We start from the raw sequence: 16,680 nt of genomic DNA on the forward strand, positions 1-16,680 counted from the left end.
AGACTTGGACCAGTGTTGACAGCAGTTTGGACATACGGAACTGAGTTGTTGGCAACACATGGACAAGTTGGACTTAATGACAGAAGCTGTGCTGAGTCATGAGTCTTTTTGTGGATGAAAGATTGGTCAGAGTCACAAGGCAGGGAACCTCATCCAAAAAAAAAGAGTTCAGTCAGGCCATGAAGTCAAAAAGCCTTTGCTGCTTGTGCAGTGATTTTAGAAGTACATTCACTTCTATATCGAGTTAAAGCTGCATAGATTCAGTGTCTTAGAAGGAGCGGTTTTGGATAAACTCACATTCACTCAAGATGAATATGTTTTTTTTACCCCCCAGGGATCCCAAAGTCCTCTCTTAGCACATACTACTATAATAGAAGCAAACAAACATGCCGGTTTCCTTGAACAATTCATTCAGATACATGCAAATGATTGTGATTTTCTCACAGACACAGTTTATGAATGTCTTCAAAAGGTGCTTGCAGACGTGGTACAATCGGAGCTCACACAATCTATAGCGTAGCTTATTCCCAACATCACGACGCGCAGCTTTGATTAATTACTGTAAAGTGAACGTTCTCTGCTGAGTCAGACAGATTTATTTACTAAGTGAAGGTTTATACAATTGCCTGACTCATTAAATATGTAGCCTTCATAGTCCATCTGTTGCTCAGGAATGTCTTTAAGACCACGATCATCTTTGATAGCCACATGGAGAAATGTCCCGTGTTGTTGTCCCGTACTTGAATGATGTTACTTAAAGGTTTTTCCAGTTCATATGCCACTAAGTTGGCCTATTTATTTCCAATAACGGTGAGCATGAGGGCTCTTTGTGTGATCTGTGTTTAGTGTGTTGATTGTCTGATTGTTTGCTGCACACCCACTGCAGGTTACCTCTGTCTTGTAACTGGGTGCCTGGTGGTTTGTGATGAGGCCCACCACAGTGGTGCCATCCACAGAAATGAAGTAAACAGATTTGCACTCACAGGGGCAGATGCTATTGAAATATTTCTGTGTTGCTTCAGTCTGACAAATATGTTGTCAGACACCCGTAGTTGCGCTGTCTTTCACCAAATCTGTCATCCACTGGCAGGATGAAAGGGCAGTGTTTTATAAAGACTGATTTGAAAGCATTTCTACTTTACCGATCAGTTTGTCGGGACAAAATGGATGAAAGAGAAAAAGGGAGCTGGCAAGGATCCCAAGGTAAGCTCCATCTCAGGAAGTACATGTTGCTGTACTGTACGTGCAGACATGGCTCCAAACAAACCCATTTGTAACTGGGTGTGTGGAGTTGCACAGCTGGAGCTGTGTTCACAGATAAGGTGCTACAGTGCAATTTTGGTATCCAGTTTGGCATGACAGTGCACTTGTGTTTCTACCCGCTGAGAATGGTTCTTCTTGCAAATCCAATCAGAAAGAACCATTTTAGTGACACACACACACAGACCTCTCCAACGACAAACCAGGGCAAGTTAAGTTTTGCATTACTTTGATGTACTGCACAACCTGAATCTAGTACACATCCAAGATACATTCATCGAAAGTTAATAATGCCACTGAAAAACACTTTGTGGGTTCGATTAGTGGTTTGTTTGAACCAGTAATGTCTTTCTGTTTCAGTTGATTTTATACGTGTATACGTGTACGTTGCAAGAATCATACATACATGGACTATCTAGTCTCTAATTAGATTGTTGCTATGATTACAATTATGCGTAGGTCAAATGGCCTGTGTAAAATGAATAGATTATTAAATGATCAATAATGGGAAACAATAACAGAACCAGGGTTAAAGCACATTTTTGAAAAGTTACCACTTTTCTTTAGAAGATACAATATTTGTCTCATCTGTACTGTTTCTGTAGAGTTTCTGAGGGTGTCGTGACATGAATAGAGGCTGAATTTCACAAGATATTGAGTTGCAAAACGGACATTTATTCATATACACAAAGGATTATTACACTACTTCATTTTCAGTCAACCATAATTGTGTGTATCATCCGCAGGTCCTCACAGCACCATATCACGGTGTCCTGCCAATGAGTACCAGTGCGGAGGAACAGATCTCTGCATCCACATGAGCAAACTTTGCAACGGGGTGCCAGACTGTACTGACGGCTGGGATGAGGGACCACACTGCAGAGGTATCACTGTCACACACACATTTAAGGGATATGCAATATGAATGTAAAAGAGCGTTCTGGTAAATAATGCAATTCTTGTCGTAGTGCATCCTGACTGTGTGAAAGATATGGGTAGTGTGGAGTCTGGCTGGATTTCTCTTCTATTTGTTTGCTTTGGTATTGTTCGGTTCTCTCCCCTGGAATCGTCACACTGAAGTCACAGTAACTGATTGATTTATCACACCAATGTGAAAATATTTCTTTTGTTCTGTATGCTGTTTGTACAGCATTGGGCAACACTTTTGAGAATGACACAAGTATTGGTTTTCACAAAGTTTGCTGCTTCAGTGTTTTTAGATGTTTTTGTCCGATGTTACTATGGTATGCTGAAGTATAATTACAAGCATTTCATAAGTGCCAAAGGCTTTTATTGACAATTACATTAAGTTTATGCAAAGAGTCAATATTTGCAGTGTTGACGAGAAGTTGCTCTCGGAGGATGTTTTGGTACCATTCTTTATCCATGGCTGTGTTCTTAGGCAACATTGTGAGTGAGCCCACTCCCTTGGCTGAGAAGCAACCCCACACATAATCTCAGGATGCTTTACTGTTGGCATCACACAGGACTGATGGTAGCGCTCACCTTTTCTCCTCCGGACAAGATTTTTTCAGGATGCCCCAAAGAATCGGAAAGGGGATTCATCAGAGAAAATGACTTCACCCAAGTCCTCAGCAGTCCAATCCCTGTATCTTTTGCAGAATATCAGTGTGTCCCTGATGCTTTTCTGGCTTCTTCCCACAGCTGAATCAACTTTAGGAGGCTTGATGATCCGATAAATGGTTGATTTTAGGTGCAATCTTACTAGCAATTCATCCGATCACTCTTCATAACATTCTGGAGTATATGCAAATTGCCATCATAACAACTGAGGCAGCAGACTTTGTGAAAATTAATATCTGTGTCATTCTCAAAACTTTTGGCCAAGGGTGTAGAGACAACCAACTGGCCCGGCAATGTTAACAAAGCGAGGAGAAGCTCGAATTATAACACACAGAGTGAGAGTAACTTCATTCTCATTACTTCACTGTATCTTTAATCGCTGTTTGCTGATGAATGCACTGAATTCATTCTTTTACCAGAGTAAATTAAGGAAGTCATCAGTTTGAAATCCGAAACGAGGAAGTCATTTATGATGACCCTAAGAATGTTATAACCTTTACCAGAATGTGCTGATCAAGTTGACCACACTGTGTGAAAACAGAACTTGATTGTGCAAAAGACCTTAAAATATTCACCGGATAGATGGATTATTACAGGAAAAGACAAAGGTCTAAAAGGAACTGAGGACTTCCTCTATTTGGGAGTCCTGTCAGTTAAAAGGTTGACAAAGGAACGCCACTGATGATAGACAGTCAAATACTGTCCGTCATGCTGCCTTGTGTCCTGTGACTGGTCACATAGATGTTTAAATAGCCAGCAGGCATCATTACTGCTGCTTCACTACTCACCCTGAAGTATATATTAATGATGGATTTCCAAAACTGCCTTTCCCAACCTGTACAAAATCCAACAACTAAGAATCTTCCTGTCCAAAGTAAAATGTTGAATGATAATTTCATCCCGAGGCTCTTAGATTTAGATTGGTGCAGTGTGCAGAATTAAATATCTAATCTTCCTCTCCTGAGTGTCAATCTTCTCCTTTACTGAGGCAGCACCTGTCTTTTCTCAAAGACAAAATATCTATTGTTTTCATCTCCCCACTACACCTTCAATTAAAGAATGTGTTAGGATAAAATGGCGATTAAACAAACACAGAGAGAGGCTTGGGAAAGGACATCAAGCTTTCATGTCAGGCTTGGCTGGACTTTGAGGTGGGAGTGGACTTCTGTGTTTGTGTAGGTGTGTGTGTGTGTGTTTGTTTTGTATTCACCACAAATATCTGTCCACAGGTGGGTCGCGCACCAAAGCATGGGGTTCATTCGTGTTCATTTCATGGTTTTGTTTTCAGGGTTAAGGTTGGAACTAGCTTAAACGGTTTGGGGGTTTTGTGTATAAATGTCTGTCATATAAATATCTCTCTTTGACATCTTTTGTTTTCTAAGAGTTCATCTGATTGACGTGAGTGGTGTGCACTCTGAACCAAAACAGAGCAATTTTCTGTACTTTTATTTGCTCGAAATAAATCTTTTGTGGTGTGTGTCACTGTTGGTTGTTTACATTGTTGCCCGTGTTGGTTTTCTAAACACATCTCTGTTGTTCAGTGCTCAGACTTGTTTTGGAAAATTCCGGGCATGTCTGTGATTTGAACTGTGGTTGTCCCAGCAAGCCTCTGGAGAGCAGCAGGAAGACTGGTCTATAATATTCAATGCACTGTATGGATGTTTATTCCCATATAATACAGATCACTTAAATGTCTGGCATGATAGCTGAAAATGAACAGAGAGAAATTTGCTGATTTGAGTGGTTTAGCTTTTTCTTGCTCAGCAGTTATCGCTGTTTGGAGCAAGTTTAATTGTATTATTGATTGAGGAAACTCATTTAGTGCAGAAATACAACATGCACAATACAGTACCGCAGCAAACGTGTGGTCTTTTGTCTCTTTAGTCTTGAAAGTGTGGTGAGCTTCTCTTCTCTCTCCTCGGAGGTGCTGTGTAAGTGTGAATTGTCTGCCAGTGTTTTCTGGGCAAAGTGAATCACTTGTGACTGATAGATCTCCTCATGGTTTGACATGACTGTGTCTGTTTGACTATGACTCACTGTGTCTTGATTTATATCTCACAGGATGTGCAGTGCACTGTTGAAAACTCTGCTGGGATTCCATTATGGGATTGTAGCGGGTTGTGTTTGTGCCCTTCTTTGTTTGATGTGCGTGTAGCCTGAGAGATGGTCTGGGTCAGCGGGGAGGTATTGACTGTTGGTGCAGGGCTGAAGTATTTGTTGATTTCTGTTGTTGCCTTCCATTTACAGACTTTGTGTCAAATATTTGTTTTATTTAAAGGAACAATCCACCTTAACATCACTTAACAGGATGTCGTATTTTGATGATTTAAAATATAAAAGTGAAAAACACATTTGATGTCACCAACTCAAAAATAAAAGTATTTCTTTCTAGACTTTGCTGAAAGTCAGCAATTGCACGTGTAACTCATTTAATAATGGAAACAGTGTTATTAGTGGGTATATTTCATAAAACTATGAATATAGCACCTTTCAAAACAATGTTTAAAAGTGTTTTACAGAAAACATTAATAAAAGTATATCATCCAAAACATATAAAACAATCCAAAATAATTTGAACTATTACAACAATCACTTACAAAAATGAGATTAAAGTGAGTTTTGAGAATAGATTTTAAAGGGAATACTGAGAAATCTGAGAAAAGTCTTGATGAACTGAAGTAAATGAGAGGCGCAACATTTAACAACAGTAAAACGATATCAACTTTTCATACTTTACTATATACACATGGCTGCACGGATGTTTGGACATATGTTTTGATTTTGTTAAACGCCACCGTCCCCATTTACCGTACTCAAGTTGTTGTGTTCCTATTCCTTTAATTGGTGTGATGCTGCATTAGCTTGCGTGAGCTCGTATCTCTACTGCTTTTGTATTGAGCCGTTGTTCACATATGATCCACTTGTTGGCTTGAATGAGTTTTCCAATTCTGAACTCATCACTCATAAGTGACGCATTCATTCAATAGATGTTTTTTTTTGTTTGTTTTCAGGGACAGTTTAAGGAATTCTGAGAGGCGTTTTCTGAAAGTCACACTACATCCAGCCAAACTTACTGTAGATCACATCAGTTCTAATGCTGATGGGCAACTAATGTGATGCTAGATGTTTTGTACTTATTATTTATATGATCCTCATCGTCAGGAGGAGGCCGCAGAGAGTATAGTTCAACAATTTCGCTTGGCGCATCAAGTGTGAATGCCCTTCAGCACCCTGCTAAACTGTAAATATTCCACAGAAAGTGTACGATGGCAGTTTAGTGCCCAGCAGGGTGAATGAAATGTGTGATCACAGTATAATCTGTGGGTTTATAGTGGCATGTTGAATGGATTATTCCAGAATTATGCACAAATACACCTTTTTATTAGAACCACTGATGCAGTGTTTTTAACTGAATAACAATGTCTGTAACAGGAAAGAAATAAACGCCTTATGTCTTAAGTCACTCCTTTATACAATGTCTTCTTTTCATGTGCATTCCTCCAAAAACTCACTCCTGTCTTCGGTTCGCCTCGCCTCTTTTGTCTCCCTCCAGAGTTTATTTCCAACTGCTCGCTCATGGATTGTCAGGAAACCTGTGCGGTGACTCCAGCAGGGCCTGCTTGTTACTGCAAGAGTGGTTATGAGATCAGCGCAGATGGAAAGACATGCAAAGGTGAGTTTGTCTAATGGCCACCCTCTGTGATACCTGCAAGTCATAAAAAAAATAGTAAAGCTTTGTATTTTATTCCTGGCGAAATGAGAGAAATGAGCTCGCTTACCTTGGCCGGCAACAATGTTTACTCAGGTTCTGGAGAAGCTGAATTAAGTGCAGAGCACACATTGGGTAGTTCAGGGGCCCTGGGAGTGTGGTGCATTTCCCACAAAAGACTGTTTAGAAACAATAAACTTAACAGGAGACGCAGAATTGTTGGTTTTTAATAAGTTAAATCAGCATTTTTATGTCTCGTCCGCAGATATGTTTAGGTTTTTATTGTATTTTCAGTTTGTAAAAATTCTGAACTGGAAGTTGTGTTTTGCTGTACCCTAATATGACCATCTGTGGCTTCTGTGGTTCAGATTTTGACGACTGCAGTTTGTATGGGACCTGCAGTCAGTCCTGTACCAACACTGAAGGCTCCTACGCCTGCTCATGTGTGGAGGGCTACTTGTCGCAGCCAGACAATCGCTCATGCAAGGCCAAGAATGGTAAGTAAGCCGACATCGGCAGGACTGAATGTAATCCAGTTTTGACTGAGACTTATGCGAATGTTCTGTTCATGTTCCTCCTGTCAACCGGTAGTTATGTTCATGTCACGTTTCAGTGCCAGTAGACCGTCTACCTGTCCTGCTGATCGCCAACTCCCAAAACATCCAGGCCACCTCCCTTAGCGGCACCACGGTCCACAGCCTGCTGTCCACCAGCACCAAACAAACCACAGCCATGGACTTCCTTTACGCCCAGGAGACTGTCTGCTGGATCCATGTCGGAGACGCCCCCTCGTCCACATACCTCAAATGTGCCAAGATCCCCAATCTGAAGAGCTTCACAGAGGAGAGAGTCATCAACATCTCCCTCAGCCTGCACCGTGAGTACACCACAGCAGCATAGAGCTTCACCCAGGTACATTTAGTCCACAGCAGAATGTTACGGCCCCGTTCTCCACACGTAATACTTCACACGACAGCAGTAAATATTGCCTCACTGCTGACTTCATTCGGTTGTGCGGCAAGGCCGGAAGAAAACACTGGACAACACCTGTGGATTCACAGCAATCTGACAAACATTTGTTTAGAGGAGGAAGCGTGTTTTTGTTTAGCATTTCACTCATTCCATACTTCCATGTAGGTCTGGCTAAAATGAGGCAGAGACTTGATAGCACAGATGTGCTATCAGCACAACAGACATCCATTTTGCCCACAGCTTCTTCAGCACATGGACCTTGAAACTATCAAATACGCTGACTAGACGTTTGTTTCGACACACGCACAATTCAAACAACACTAGAAATAGGCCTTTACATAGCCAGGTAAACGCAGTAAAAGCACATTGAAGCAAATGTTTTCAGGTTTGTTTTTTGGTTTCGTTGCTATCTGGAAATGAATGCAATTGGATTTAGATGCCTGCTTGAGTGACGTTCTTCTAGCTAATCCGAATTTTAAGTAATTCTAAATATCCTTTGGCCTTCCAAGGTCTACCCCACCTATCAGTAGCAGAGGCCAACCTTTGACTACAGACCTCGGCTGATCCTCACCTTGAGTTATTATGTTTGTCTGGTTTGCATCCTTCGAAGATGGCGATTTGGCCGGGCTTGATGGTCTGGATTGCTTCAAATGTGTTTCACTTTAAAGTCAAATGTAAACAGGTAGAGAAAAAATGTCCAGAAATGTAGCCAAAACTGAACTGAGCATCAATACCGACGTGCTTGTGCTCAGCATGTGAGTCAGAAGTATCGTGGCAGCACATTAAAAGCAGCTGTGTTTTTCCATGGCTTAAGTTTCGTTTCAGAAAGAGTCTGTTCTCCTGTAAAAAGGGAACTAAAAGACAGACCTTGGAGATCTAAGGTGCACGGATGAGTGCAGACGTGCGTATGTTGCGTGTTCCTGCAGACGGGAGACAACCTGCTGGTCAGAAGCCTCCACACCCACTTCTCCTCCCTCTGTTTATCTCTTCGTTGCTTCAAGTTGCTAGCCGTGTTGCGGCCTGGTTTTCTGGCTCCCTGTCTGCGCTGTGAAAGGGAAAGTACAGAAACAACACATTAATCCACACAGAGGCAGCAGGAATGCTTCCTTTTAGGAAGTTGGTTGACAGATGGTTTATAACTACGTATCTGCATTGTCATTCTAATCCGCAAACATTCTTTGAATGACTTTGCCTTGAATTAAAACAGCATTGCCTGTTACTCACTCACTTGGTCATTATGTTCATATTCTCTGCCCACGTGCTTCCTGGTTCTCTCCACAATCCCTTAACTCCACTTTTAAACAAATGCTTTAATTGTCTTGAATCACATAGCTCAGCTTTATTCCTCTCCTTTCTCTTTCTTTGTTGCGTACTTGGGTGCAAGTTTTGTGACCTATCACATTCACTCAGCAGCATGCAGCGGCTCCTCTCCATTGACGTCCCTTTTCCATGCGACTGAAGAATGCATTAACATGACAGAAATTACTTTCCCACCACAGACCATCGCAGAAAATGAATAAGCCGAATCATGACAGTCGGGCAGCTCTGTCTTGCACATGCTCGCACAGTGCGGTGTAGCTGTCATTTGGAAATATGTTCATTTCAACCCAGATAATATCGGGCAAGCTTCAAATGATGAAAATGATGCATGAGGCATTTCGGTGTCCCTCAGAATAAAGAGGAAGATTGAGCCTGATGCACTTCTGTATGTTTTGTAGCTTGCTAATTTGTTAGCAAATTATTTAGTACGACTCTTATTTAATCAGGCTCATACAGGACAAAAGGCATCATAACAGCCTCCTCGAAATTACAGAAACAGTGCCACTGATATGGAGTTTTCCTATAAGGAAAGATATGTATTTGCGCTTAACATTATGATTTAAGTAGTATTATCACTGTTGCTATAACCATGCAGCTTTAACCAGAACCTCAACAATTTAAGGACCAGAGGAATTTGCAGGAAATTCCAGCAGCTTCAGCTGGTTTCTCCACGGCCGCCCCCCCCCCCCCCCCCCCCCCACACACACACTGCAGCTTGGACAGGATGTGCATGACTGATGAAGTAGGATTAAAGCTGTATTGCTGAAATAAGGAAGCAAGTGAAGGCCACTGCACTTCCTGTAGTGACATTGTTATGACTATTTTTGTGTCAGTATGAGTAACATGAGAAGAACATGTCGTTTGAAGACAAATTGACAGAGAAAGTTAAGTGTTGGGTGTTTCCTGGCGTGACGGTTTTGCACAATGAACCATATCTCAGGTGTAGACGGGTGCTAGATATGACACAAAACATAGAAAAGAGAATAAGCCTTTTCGTTTGTGATGACTCAGACAAACAATGCCAGGAACAAATCTGACAACGCAGAGGACCCCAAATACTTAACGTCAGCGCAGAAAATATACAATGCAAAATGGCCCTTTTTTCTCATCGGTTCCAGTCCCTAATCTGGAGCGACTTCCCAGACAGCAGAGTTGCTCTTTTGGACAGGCTGCTGGCGTGTGAGCATGACAGAATAGGAGGAGCAGGTTTATGCTTACAGTCAACATGTGAAGGAACCAGCAGCGACCAATGGCAGGGGTGAACATACAGGAAATGATGCGCGTGTGGTTGGAGTGACTCATGACCTCAGTATGCCACAGATGCGTTGTCCAGATGTGTCCCCCCCCCCCAACACACACACACACACACACACACACACACTCTCTCACTCTCTCTGTCTCGCTCGCTCTCGCTTTCATTGCATTCCCTCTGACTTTTTTTTTTTTACTCCCACTTTCCTCTTCCAAATTTCATGAAACATACACTTACTCTCATTCTATATTTGTCAGTGTATGTTTCTTGCCATGGCTCCTTGTACCAGACACTCACTTCATACAAAAATTGTAATGTAAGCCCCACGTGACTATGACATTTCTTTCCACTACTTTTAGCCCTTATTAAACAAAAAATAGAACACGCTCACAATAACAGCGCTAACATGCTGCTGGTTTGCAGGCATCATGTTTACCATAAACAAATTCACTTTCATGTGTTAGCATGCTAGCATTTGCTAATTAGCGCCAAACATAAAGTACAACTGAGGCTGATGGGAACCAAACTATTGGGCCGACTAAAATGTTGACTTAATGGCGCTGGATGAGGGATGAAGGGATCCTCAAAGTGATTGCAGACCATCCTAAAGGGAACGCGAATGTCTGTTCAAATTACATGGCAATCCATCCAAAAGCTGTTACGATATTTTAGTCTGGACCATGGCTAAAGATCCAGATTAGAATTAGATGATACAAATACCCCTTGTAGAGCAAACGCAATGCATCAAAGACATTTGCTGTTGTTTTAAATTCCCTTTAGGGACTCTAGCACATGAACCATATCCAATTTGCATATTTTAATAATTAGTTAAAGCATATTCTGAGCTGCGCTTGTCAGACGTCATTTATTGTAAACTGTGGTGACGAGTCCCTTATTGCAGCAGGAAACAACCATGAAATACCAATTATACATACAGTATAGGTGGAAATCAGTTGAATCAGTTGTTTCTAACATATGGGTGCTGAGAGCTCTTCCCAATGGGAAACCTAGCAATGAAAGATAGAATAACTTTCAGTTGTACTGGATGCTGATGCTCCACACTGTGCACAGGAGGGCTGATCCTAGAGCAGTCACTCAGCTTCCCTTCCCTGCTTGCACTGTAAGAGCTACAGTACCTGCTCCCCCTGCGCAGTGAGCTACAGTGTGCTGCTTAGCACAGACACTGACCTGAAATCTCCTGAAGAGGTTATGTGCTGTTAAAAGGCAAGTCAGTCAGCACATTTTCAAATCTTCTCTCCATTCAACACTGCTGAGCTTTAAACACCCCCAGTCCCCTCTCTCTCTCTCTCTCTCTCTCTCTCTCTCTCTCTCTCTCTCTCTCTCTCTCTCTCTCTCTTTTCACACATTAAAGGTATATGGAATTGTCGGAAAATCCTTGTTATTAATGTCCGCAGTGGCCGTTAAGTGAACTGCTGTCAGCATTTTGGTGCATTAGTTCGCCAAATGGGGGGTTTGGCAGGACTGGCTTGGTCTCAAGTCCACTTTTTGAAGGTCTCTTCTCAGAATCGGTCCCGTGCTGTCCACCATCTGATTTATTTGTCAACATCATCACTGAGTTTATTAGGACATTCCTTATACACACATACAGCATATATGGCATTAAAAGAGGTGAATGGCTCAGTTTTTAGGGTACATTACAGTCCGCTCACACATTGACATTATAAAGCGATTTGAAATACATTTCAGTCACTCGACACTGTTCAAATTATCCAATTGTATTCCCCCTCTTGCCTTGTGCGGCCTCTGGATCTTAACAGAACCGCACTTTTGTTTTTGTTGTTGTCGATTCTCCCCCTCGCCTGTGTGTTTCTGGTGTGATGGCGTTGCCAGATGCTTGAGGGAGTGTTTTGGACTGCGGGAGGTTGGCGAGGGCAAGTGGGGGTTGGGGTGTATGAGCGGGTGGTGTTAAAGTTTCAGTCACAGTTTAAAAGTGACAGTTCTGAGAAATCAAAAGCATTTAAAAGTAATGCCACTGATATAACTGCACTATTCATCCCCCTGCGTAGCGCTGTGGCTGCCCCTCACTTGTCCTCCTACATATAGTTGTTGGAGTGAAACTCTGCCTAGCATTGCTCCATTTAGCAATGCACTTTAAATACTGGTACATTATCTCGACATTCCCTCGGCTGTTGTTTTTCTGAGACCAACGGGGAGCAGAGAAAGGAAACACGTAGAAAACAAGTTGTTTAGAGAGAGTAGGAAAAAAATGAAGAAGGCGGTCGGTTGTGTTTTTTCGATTATGCTGTGTTGTTTTTTATAGCATAGTTTGAGACGGACAGAGCTGCAGTTAATGAATCCAGTCTGTTTTCCCACCTCTGGGGAACAGACAAAGGGGAGGGATAGGGGGACGATGCGTTGAGGAGAAGGAGGAGAGAGAGAATGGGAGGAGATTGAAAAGTCTTCATTGGAGCCATTTCTGTTAAGCAGAGGTGGAGGAAAATGGAGAGTGGGTGGTGTCAGAAAGCAGGGGACGGATATGTTTCCAGTTCTTCCAGTAACCCCTCCCCCCCCCCCCACCCCACCCCCTTTGTTTACCCATTGCTTAATCAGTGAATCAGAGTGTTGTGGGGCAGCTGGAAGCATTTAAACAGAGAACTCTGTGTTAAAAATGAAGAGTACCTTTGGGAATATGGCCCCTGATTCCCATAAACCTCAGAAATGCTGCAGCACAATGGCCAAGTTTCCTTAGTGGAAATCAGATCTCTCTCTCCCTCATTCTTTTCTCTTCTGTCTTCTTTCTTTTCTTCTCACTTTTTTCTTCCTTTGCTCTCCTTCCATCTGCATTTTTTCTAAATCCAGAGGGTTCCTCTGGTCTTACTGTCAGATTTATTGGTCCATAGCTGGTAAGCTCTCACTGTGCACACTTTGATTACGCTCTTATACCAAGGAATCTGCTTCGTCATTTCCCCGCACTCAAGATTTTCTTTCCGGGTCGGAGAAACCGATCCTCTGGTCTGTCTTAAATCATCACAGTGACCTGCTCACCCCGGTAAACATACCCCCATATTAGACCTCCACCCTTAGCACTGAGCACTGCATGTCCATGGACTCCTGCAGCACGACTTTGGCCCTATATCTGAGGTGTTTGTGTGTGTGTGTGTCAGTATGTGTGTGTGGATAGTTCTGTGGAGAGCAGAGCTCGTGGCAGCTGTGAAAATACAAGTCTTGTGGTTTGTGCATCTCTCTCTCGCTCTCTCTCTCTCTCTCTCTCTCTCTCTCCTCTCTCTCTCTCTCTCGTCATGCAGACATATAGTTTTCATTCCCCGTGTTAAGAATAATATTTATAGGTTCGACAGTCAGTGCTGGAAGAGGTATTCAGATGTTTACTTTGATAAAAGTTGCAATACCACAATGTGGAAATACTCACTAAGTAAAAGTCTTCATATTCTTCAAAATGCTACTTAAAGTGGCTGTATTCAACATGTTTGTATTACGTAACAATGGATCACAGGACTACTGTGTGAAAGGACCAACAGATAATCGCCTCTGACTCTGAATTCTCCTCAGCTTTACAGAGCGTCAGCTTTTAGCGTCTTTCAGCTCTTCGTTTTCGTTTTCCGGCTGCGACTTTACTCTGTTTGCAAAGTAACTAGTAACTACAGCTGTTAAATGAATATTGTGGAATTAAAAGTGCAATATCTTTCTTTGAAATATGGCGGTGTACAAGAATATAGTTGCGTAGAATGAGCACAGTACAGTAAATGTACTTTCCATCACTCACTGCAGCAAATATCCTCACATTTCCTTTCCTTTAGCTTTAACAATAGCTTTCTGTCTCTGATCCTTGGCTCAGCCTCAGTGTGGCTGAGCTGCTATTTGAGGAGAGGAAGGAAGAGGAGGGAAAGAGGGAACCAGGGAGAGGGGTATATTAGTGTCTCGTGTTATTCTTTCTTTTTTTTTTACAATTTTTCTGCTCTCACAGACCCTCGCTGTGTGGTCCTGCACCACATTCAGGACAGTTTGTATAGAGGAGGGGTATTCCAGTGTTGTTCCCTGTAAAACTTCCATAAAGTGTTTGCTGCCATTTGCACGCATCTAGGTGTTTGATTTTCATCGTGATCTGAGCCTCAGGAAAATAAACGCAGCGGAAACCGCACGCCCACTGTCGCTTAGCTACAGCTACAGCAACATCTCACTCCTCGAAGCAACAAACAGCCTGTCTCATATTCTGTCTGTCTGAGTGACTGACCAAACCTGGAAATCTGGACCGTGTGTGATGAATGTGTGTGAGAGAGGGAAAGAGAGAGAGAGGGGGAGAGGGAGAGAGCTGTTGAAGAAGCTAACACACAGTATTGCTGACTAATTTACTTCATCACACGACTATGAGTAAAACCCTCTTACCCATCTGCTACAAGTGTGTACGACAACAACACATGCTCGAGCTCTTTATGTGTCAAAATGAATCAAGTCAGGTACTGAAAACACTGTGTTGGCCTCCCCCCTGCACCTCCTGTGTCTGTGCCCCTCCTTACCCCTCCACCCTTTCTCTGTCCAGATGTGGAGCAGATGGCCATCGACTGGCTCACCGGAAACTTCTACTTTGTGGATAACGTGGACGACAGGATCTTCGTGTGTGACAAGGATGGGCAAACATGTGTCACCCTCCTGGACCAGGAGCTGTATAACCCCAAAGGCATTGCCCTCGACCCCACCATGGGGTCAGTGTGATATCTTGCTTTCTGTGTAATGCATAAACACACTGCATGCAAATTCATTTTAATCCCATGAGAACAACTGGAGTCAGACTCCTGTCATCTGCCATTGTTACCCAACTTTAAACAGCGAGGTGAAATGGAGGGAAAAGGCTAAATGGAAGTTTGGACGTTGGAGTAATTGAGTGCAGATGTTCTGTTTGCACTGTGGTACGCTGACTGTGTAGGTTGTGAATGTAAAAGCATGTTTTTGTTACAGCTCTTTTGTTCATGACCAGACTTTCCAACTGAATTCCTGAAAGTGTGTGTGTGTGCGTGCTTGCAGCTTCCACACAATTTCCTTGGCCGTAATTGTTTTTTCCAGTAACCAGGTCAGGTAGATTCACTGTAGCTGCTTTTTTTGTTGTTGTTGTGGTCTGCAGTGTCATTAGAAGGGGAGAAAAACACCACGAACAACAATATAACAGCAAAATGCATCCTTTGTGGCGCCGTTAAATTAGTTACCACGAATCTTTCAATATATCCGACAGTGACTGTTTTGAACCTCAAAAACGTTACTGTTTATTTTCCTATCACTCCACTATGACAGGATTTTGTGAGGGTTAGTTTTGACAGGGAAATGTGTTTTCCAGCTCATTTAGCACATATTTTACAAAAAGAAATGTTGCTTGCCAGCACCTTTTCAGGGACTGTGAGCATAATTTGTTCTTTGAAGCTTTAAATAAGTCACTATTTTTGCTTTGGCAGCTGTGAAACACTTCAAAAATGATTATGCTCTGACACACTATTTGTGTTTGCTTCAAAATCCGATTTACAGTGTAAATGTGTTCCTTCAGAATATAGCTGGTCTTTAAAATTACAGCTGTTCAAAAATAAACTCCCAATGTTAGGTCTTGTGGTATATGAGACTTACTGAATCCAAGACTTCAGACATCTTTGTTTTGTCCAACCAGCAGTCCAAATATATTTCGCAAATATTCAGCATTATATTGCTGTTTAGGGATGTCTCCTGCTTCTTTTACCCTGCTGAATCTAGATTAGTATTGTCTCCCTGTGATGGAAATAAGGGCGATCAATCAATTATAACAAAGCCAGATGGGCGGAAAATGATACTATTTCCCGACTCAATTGATCTATTCATCCGTCTGTCCTCCTTTGTTTACACAGGAAGGTATTCTTCACAGACTACGGTCAAATCCCTAAGGTGGAGCGCTGCGACATGGACGGCCAGAACCGAACCAAGCTTGTGGACAGTAAGATTGTGTTCCCGCACGGCATCACGCTGGATCTCGTCAGCAGGCTGGTGTACTGGGCCGATGCCTACCTGGACTACATTGAGGTGGTGGACTATGAGGGCAAGAACCGGCACACCATCATCCAAGGCCTGCTGGTGAGAACAGCTGCACAGGATGCACCCCACTCCCATTATTATCAATTAGCCGGAAGATAATCTCCCTTAAATTAGCTGTCTTTGTGTATGCTATTCATAATGCTCTAAAACCTCCAGAGTGCTTTATAGTTCCCTATATATCTATCATACACCTTATGTTTCTCCTGTGTACTCCTGTAATGCGTTCTTGCCCAGTGAGTTATATGCACAGATAAGACCGCTTTTCATTAAAGCCGCTGATTAATAGTGTCTGATGCTGAGGCTGTTGTTGATGTTGCCGAGCTGATGAAGCACAGTGGCTGTTAAACCTGTTACCATGGCTTTTACTGTGATCTGTGGAGAAGTAATGGCTTTCATTTACTCACTGAAGCTAAGGGCACACACACAGGTACACGCACACACTAGCATGTCTTTCTTTGTGTGTGTGTGTGTGTGTGTGTGTGTGTGCACCTGTGAATGGGCAGAAGTACATTCACATCCTCCAGGTAAAGGGTAAACGTGTGTTATTGATGGTGCTGAG

The 16,680-nt window shown here is 42.5% G+C and overlaps 1 protein-coding gene across 1 annotated transcript in view; it reads left to right on the plus strand.

The window, feature by feature from the left end:
* LOC306775035 (low-density lipoprotein receptor-related protein 1-like) overlaps nt 1–16,680 on the plus strand; it is an 83,273-nt gene that overhangs the window by 22,657 nt on the left and 43,936 nt on the right. The window contains exons 3-8 of the mRNA XM_079265244.1: nt 2,007–2,144; nt 6,398–6,517; nt 6,922–7,050; nt 7,167–7,430; nt 14,614–14,776; nt 15,938–16,160. Coding sequence (XP_079121370.1) covers nt 2,007–2,144; nt 6,398–6,517; nt 6,922–7,050; nt 7,167–7,430; nt 14,614–14,776; nt 15,938–16,160 — 1,037 coding nt within the window. The remainder of the gene's footprint in view (nt 1–2,006; nt 2,145–6,397; nt 6,518–6,921; nt 7,051–7,166; nt 7,431–14,613; nt 14,777–15,937; nt 16,161–16,680) is intronic.

Source organism: Melanostigma gelatinosum (genome assembly GCF_949748355.1).
Source record: "Melanostigma gelatinosum genome assembly, chromosome: 3".
NCBI lineage: Eukaryota > Metazoa > Chordata > Actinopteri > Perciformes > Zoarcidae > Melanostigma > Melanostigma gelatinosum.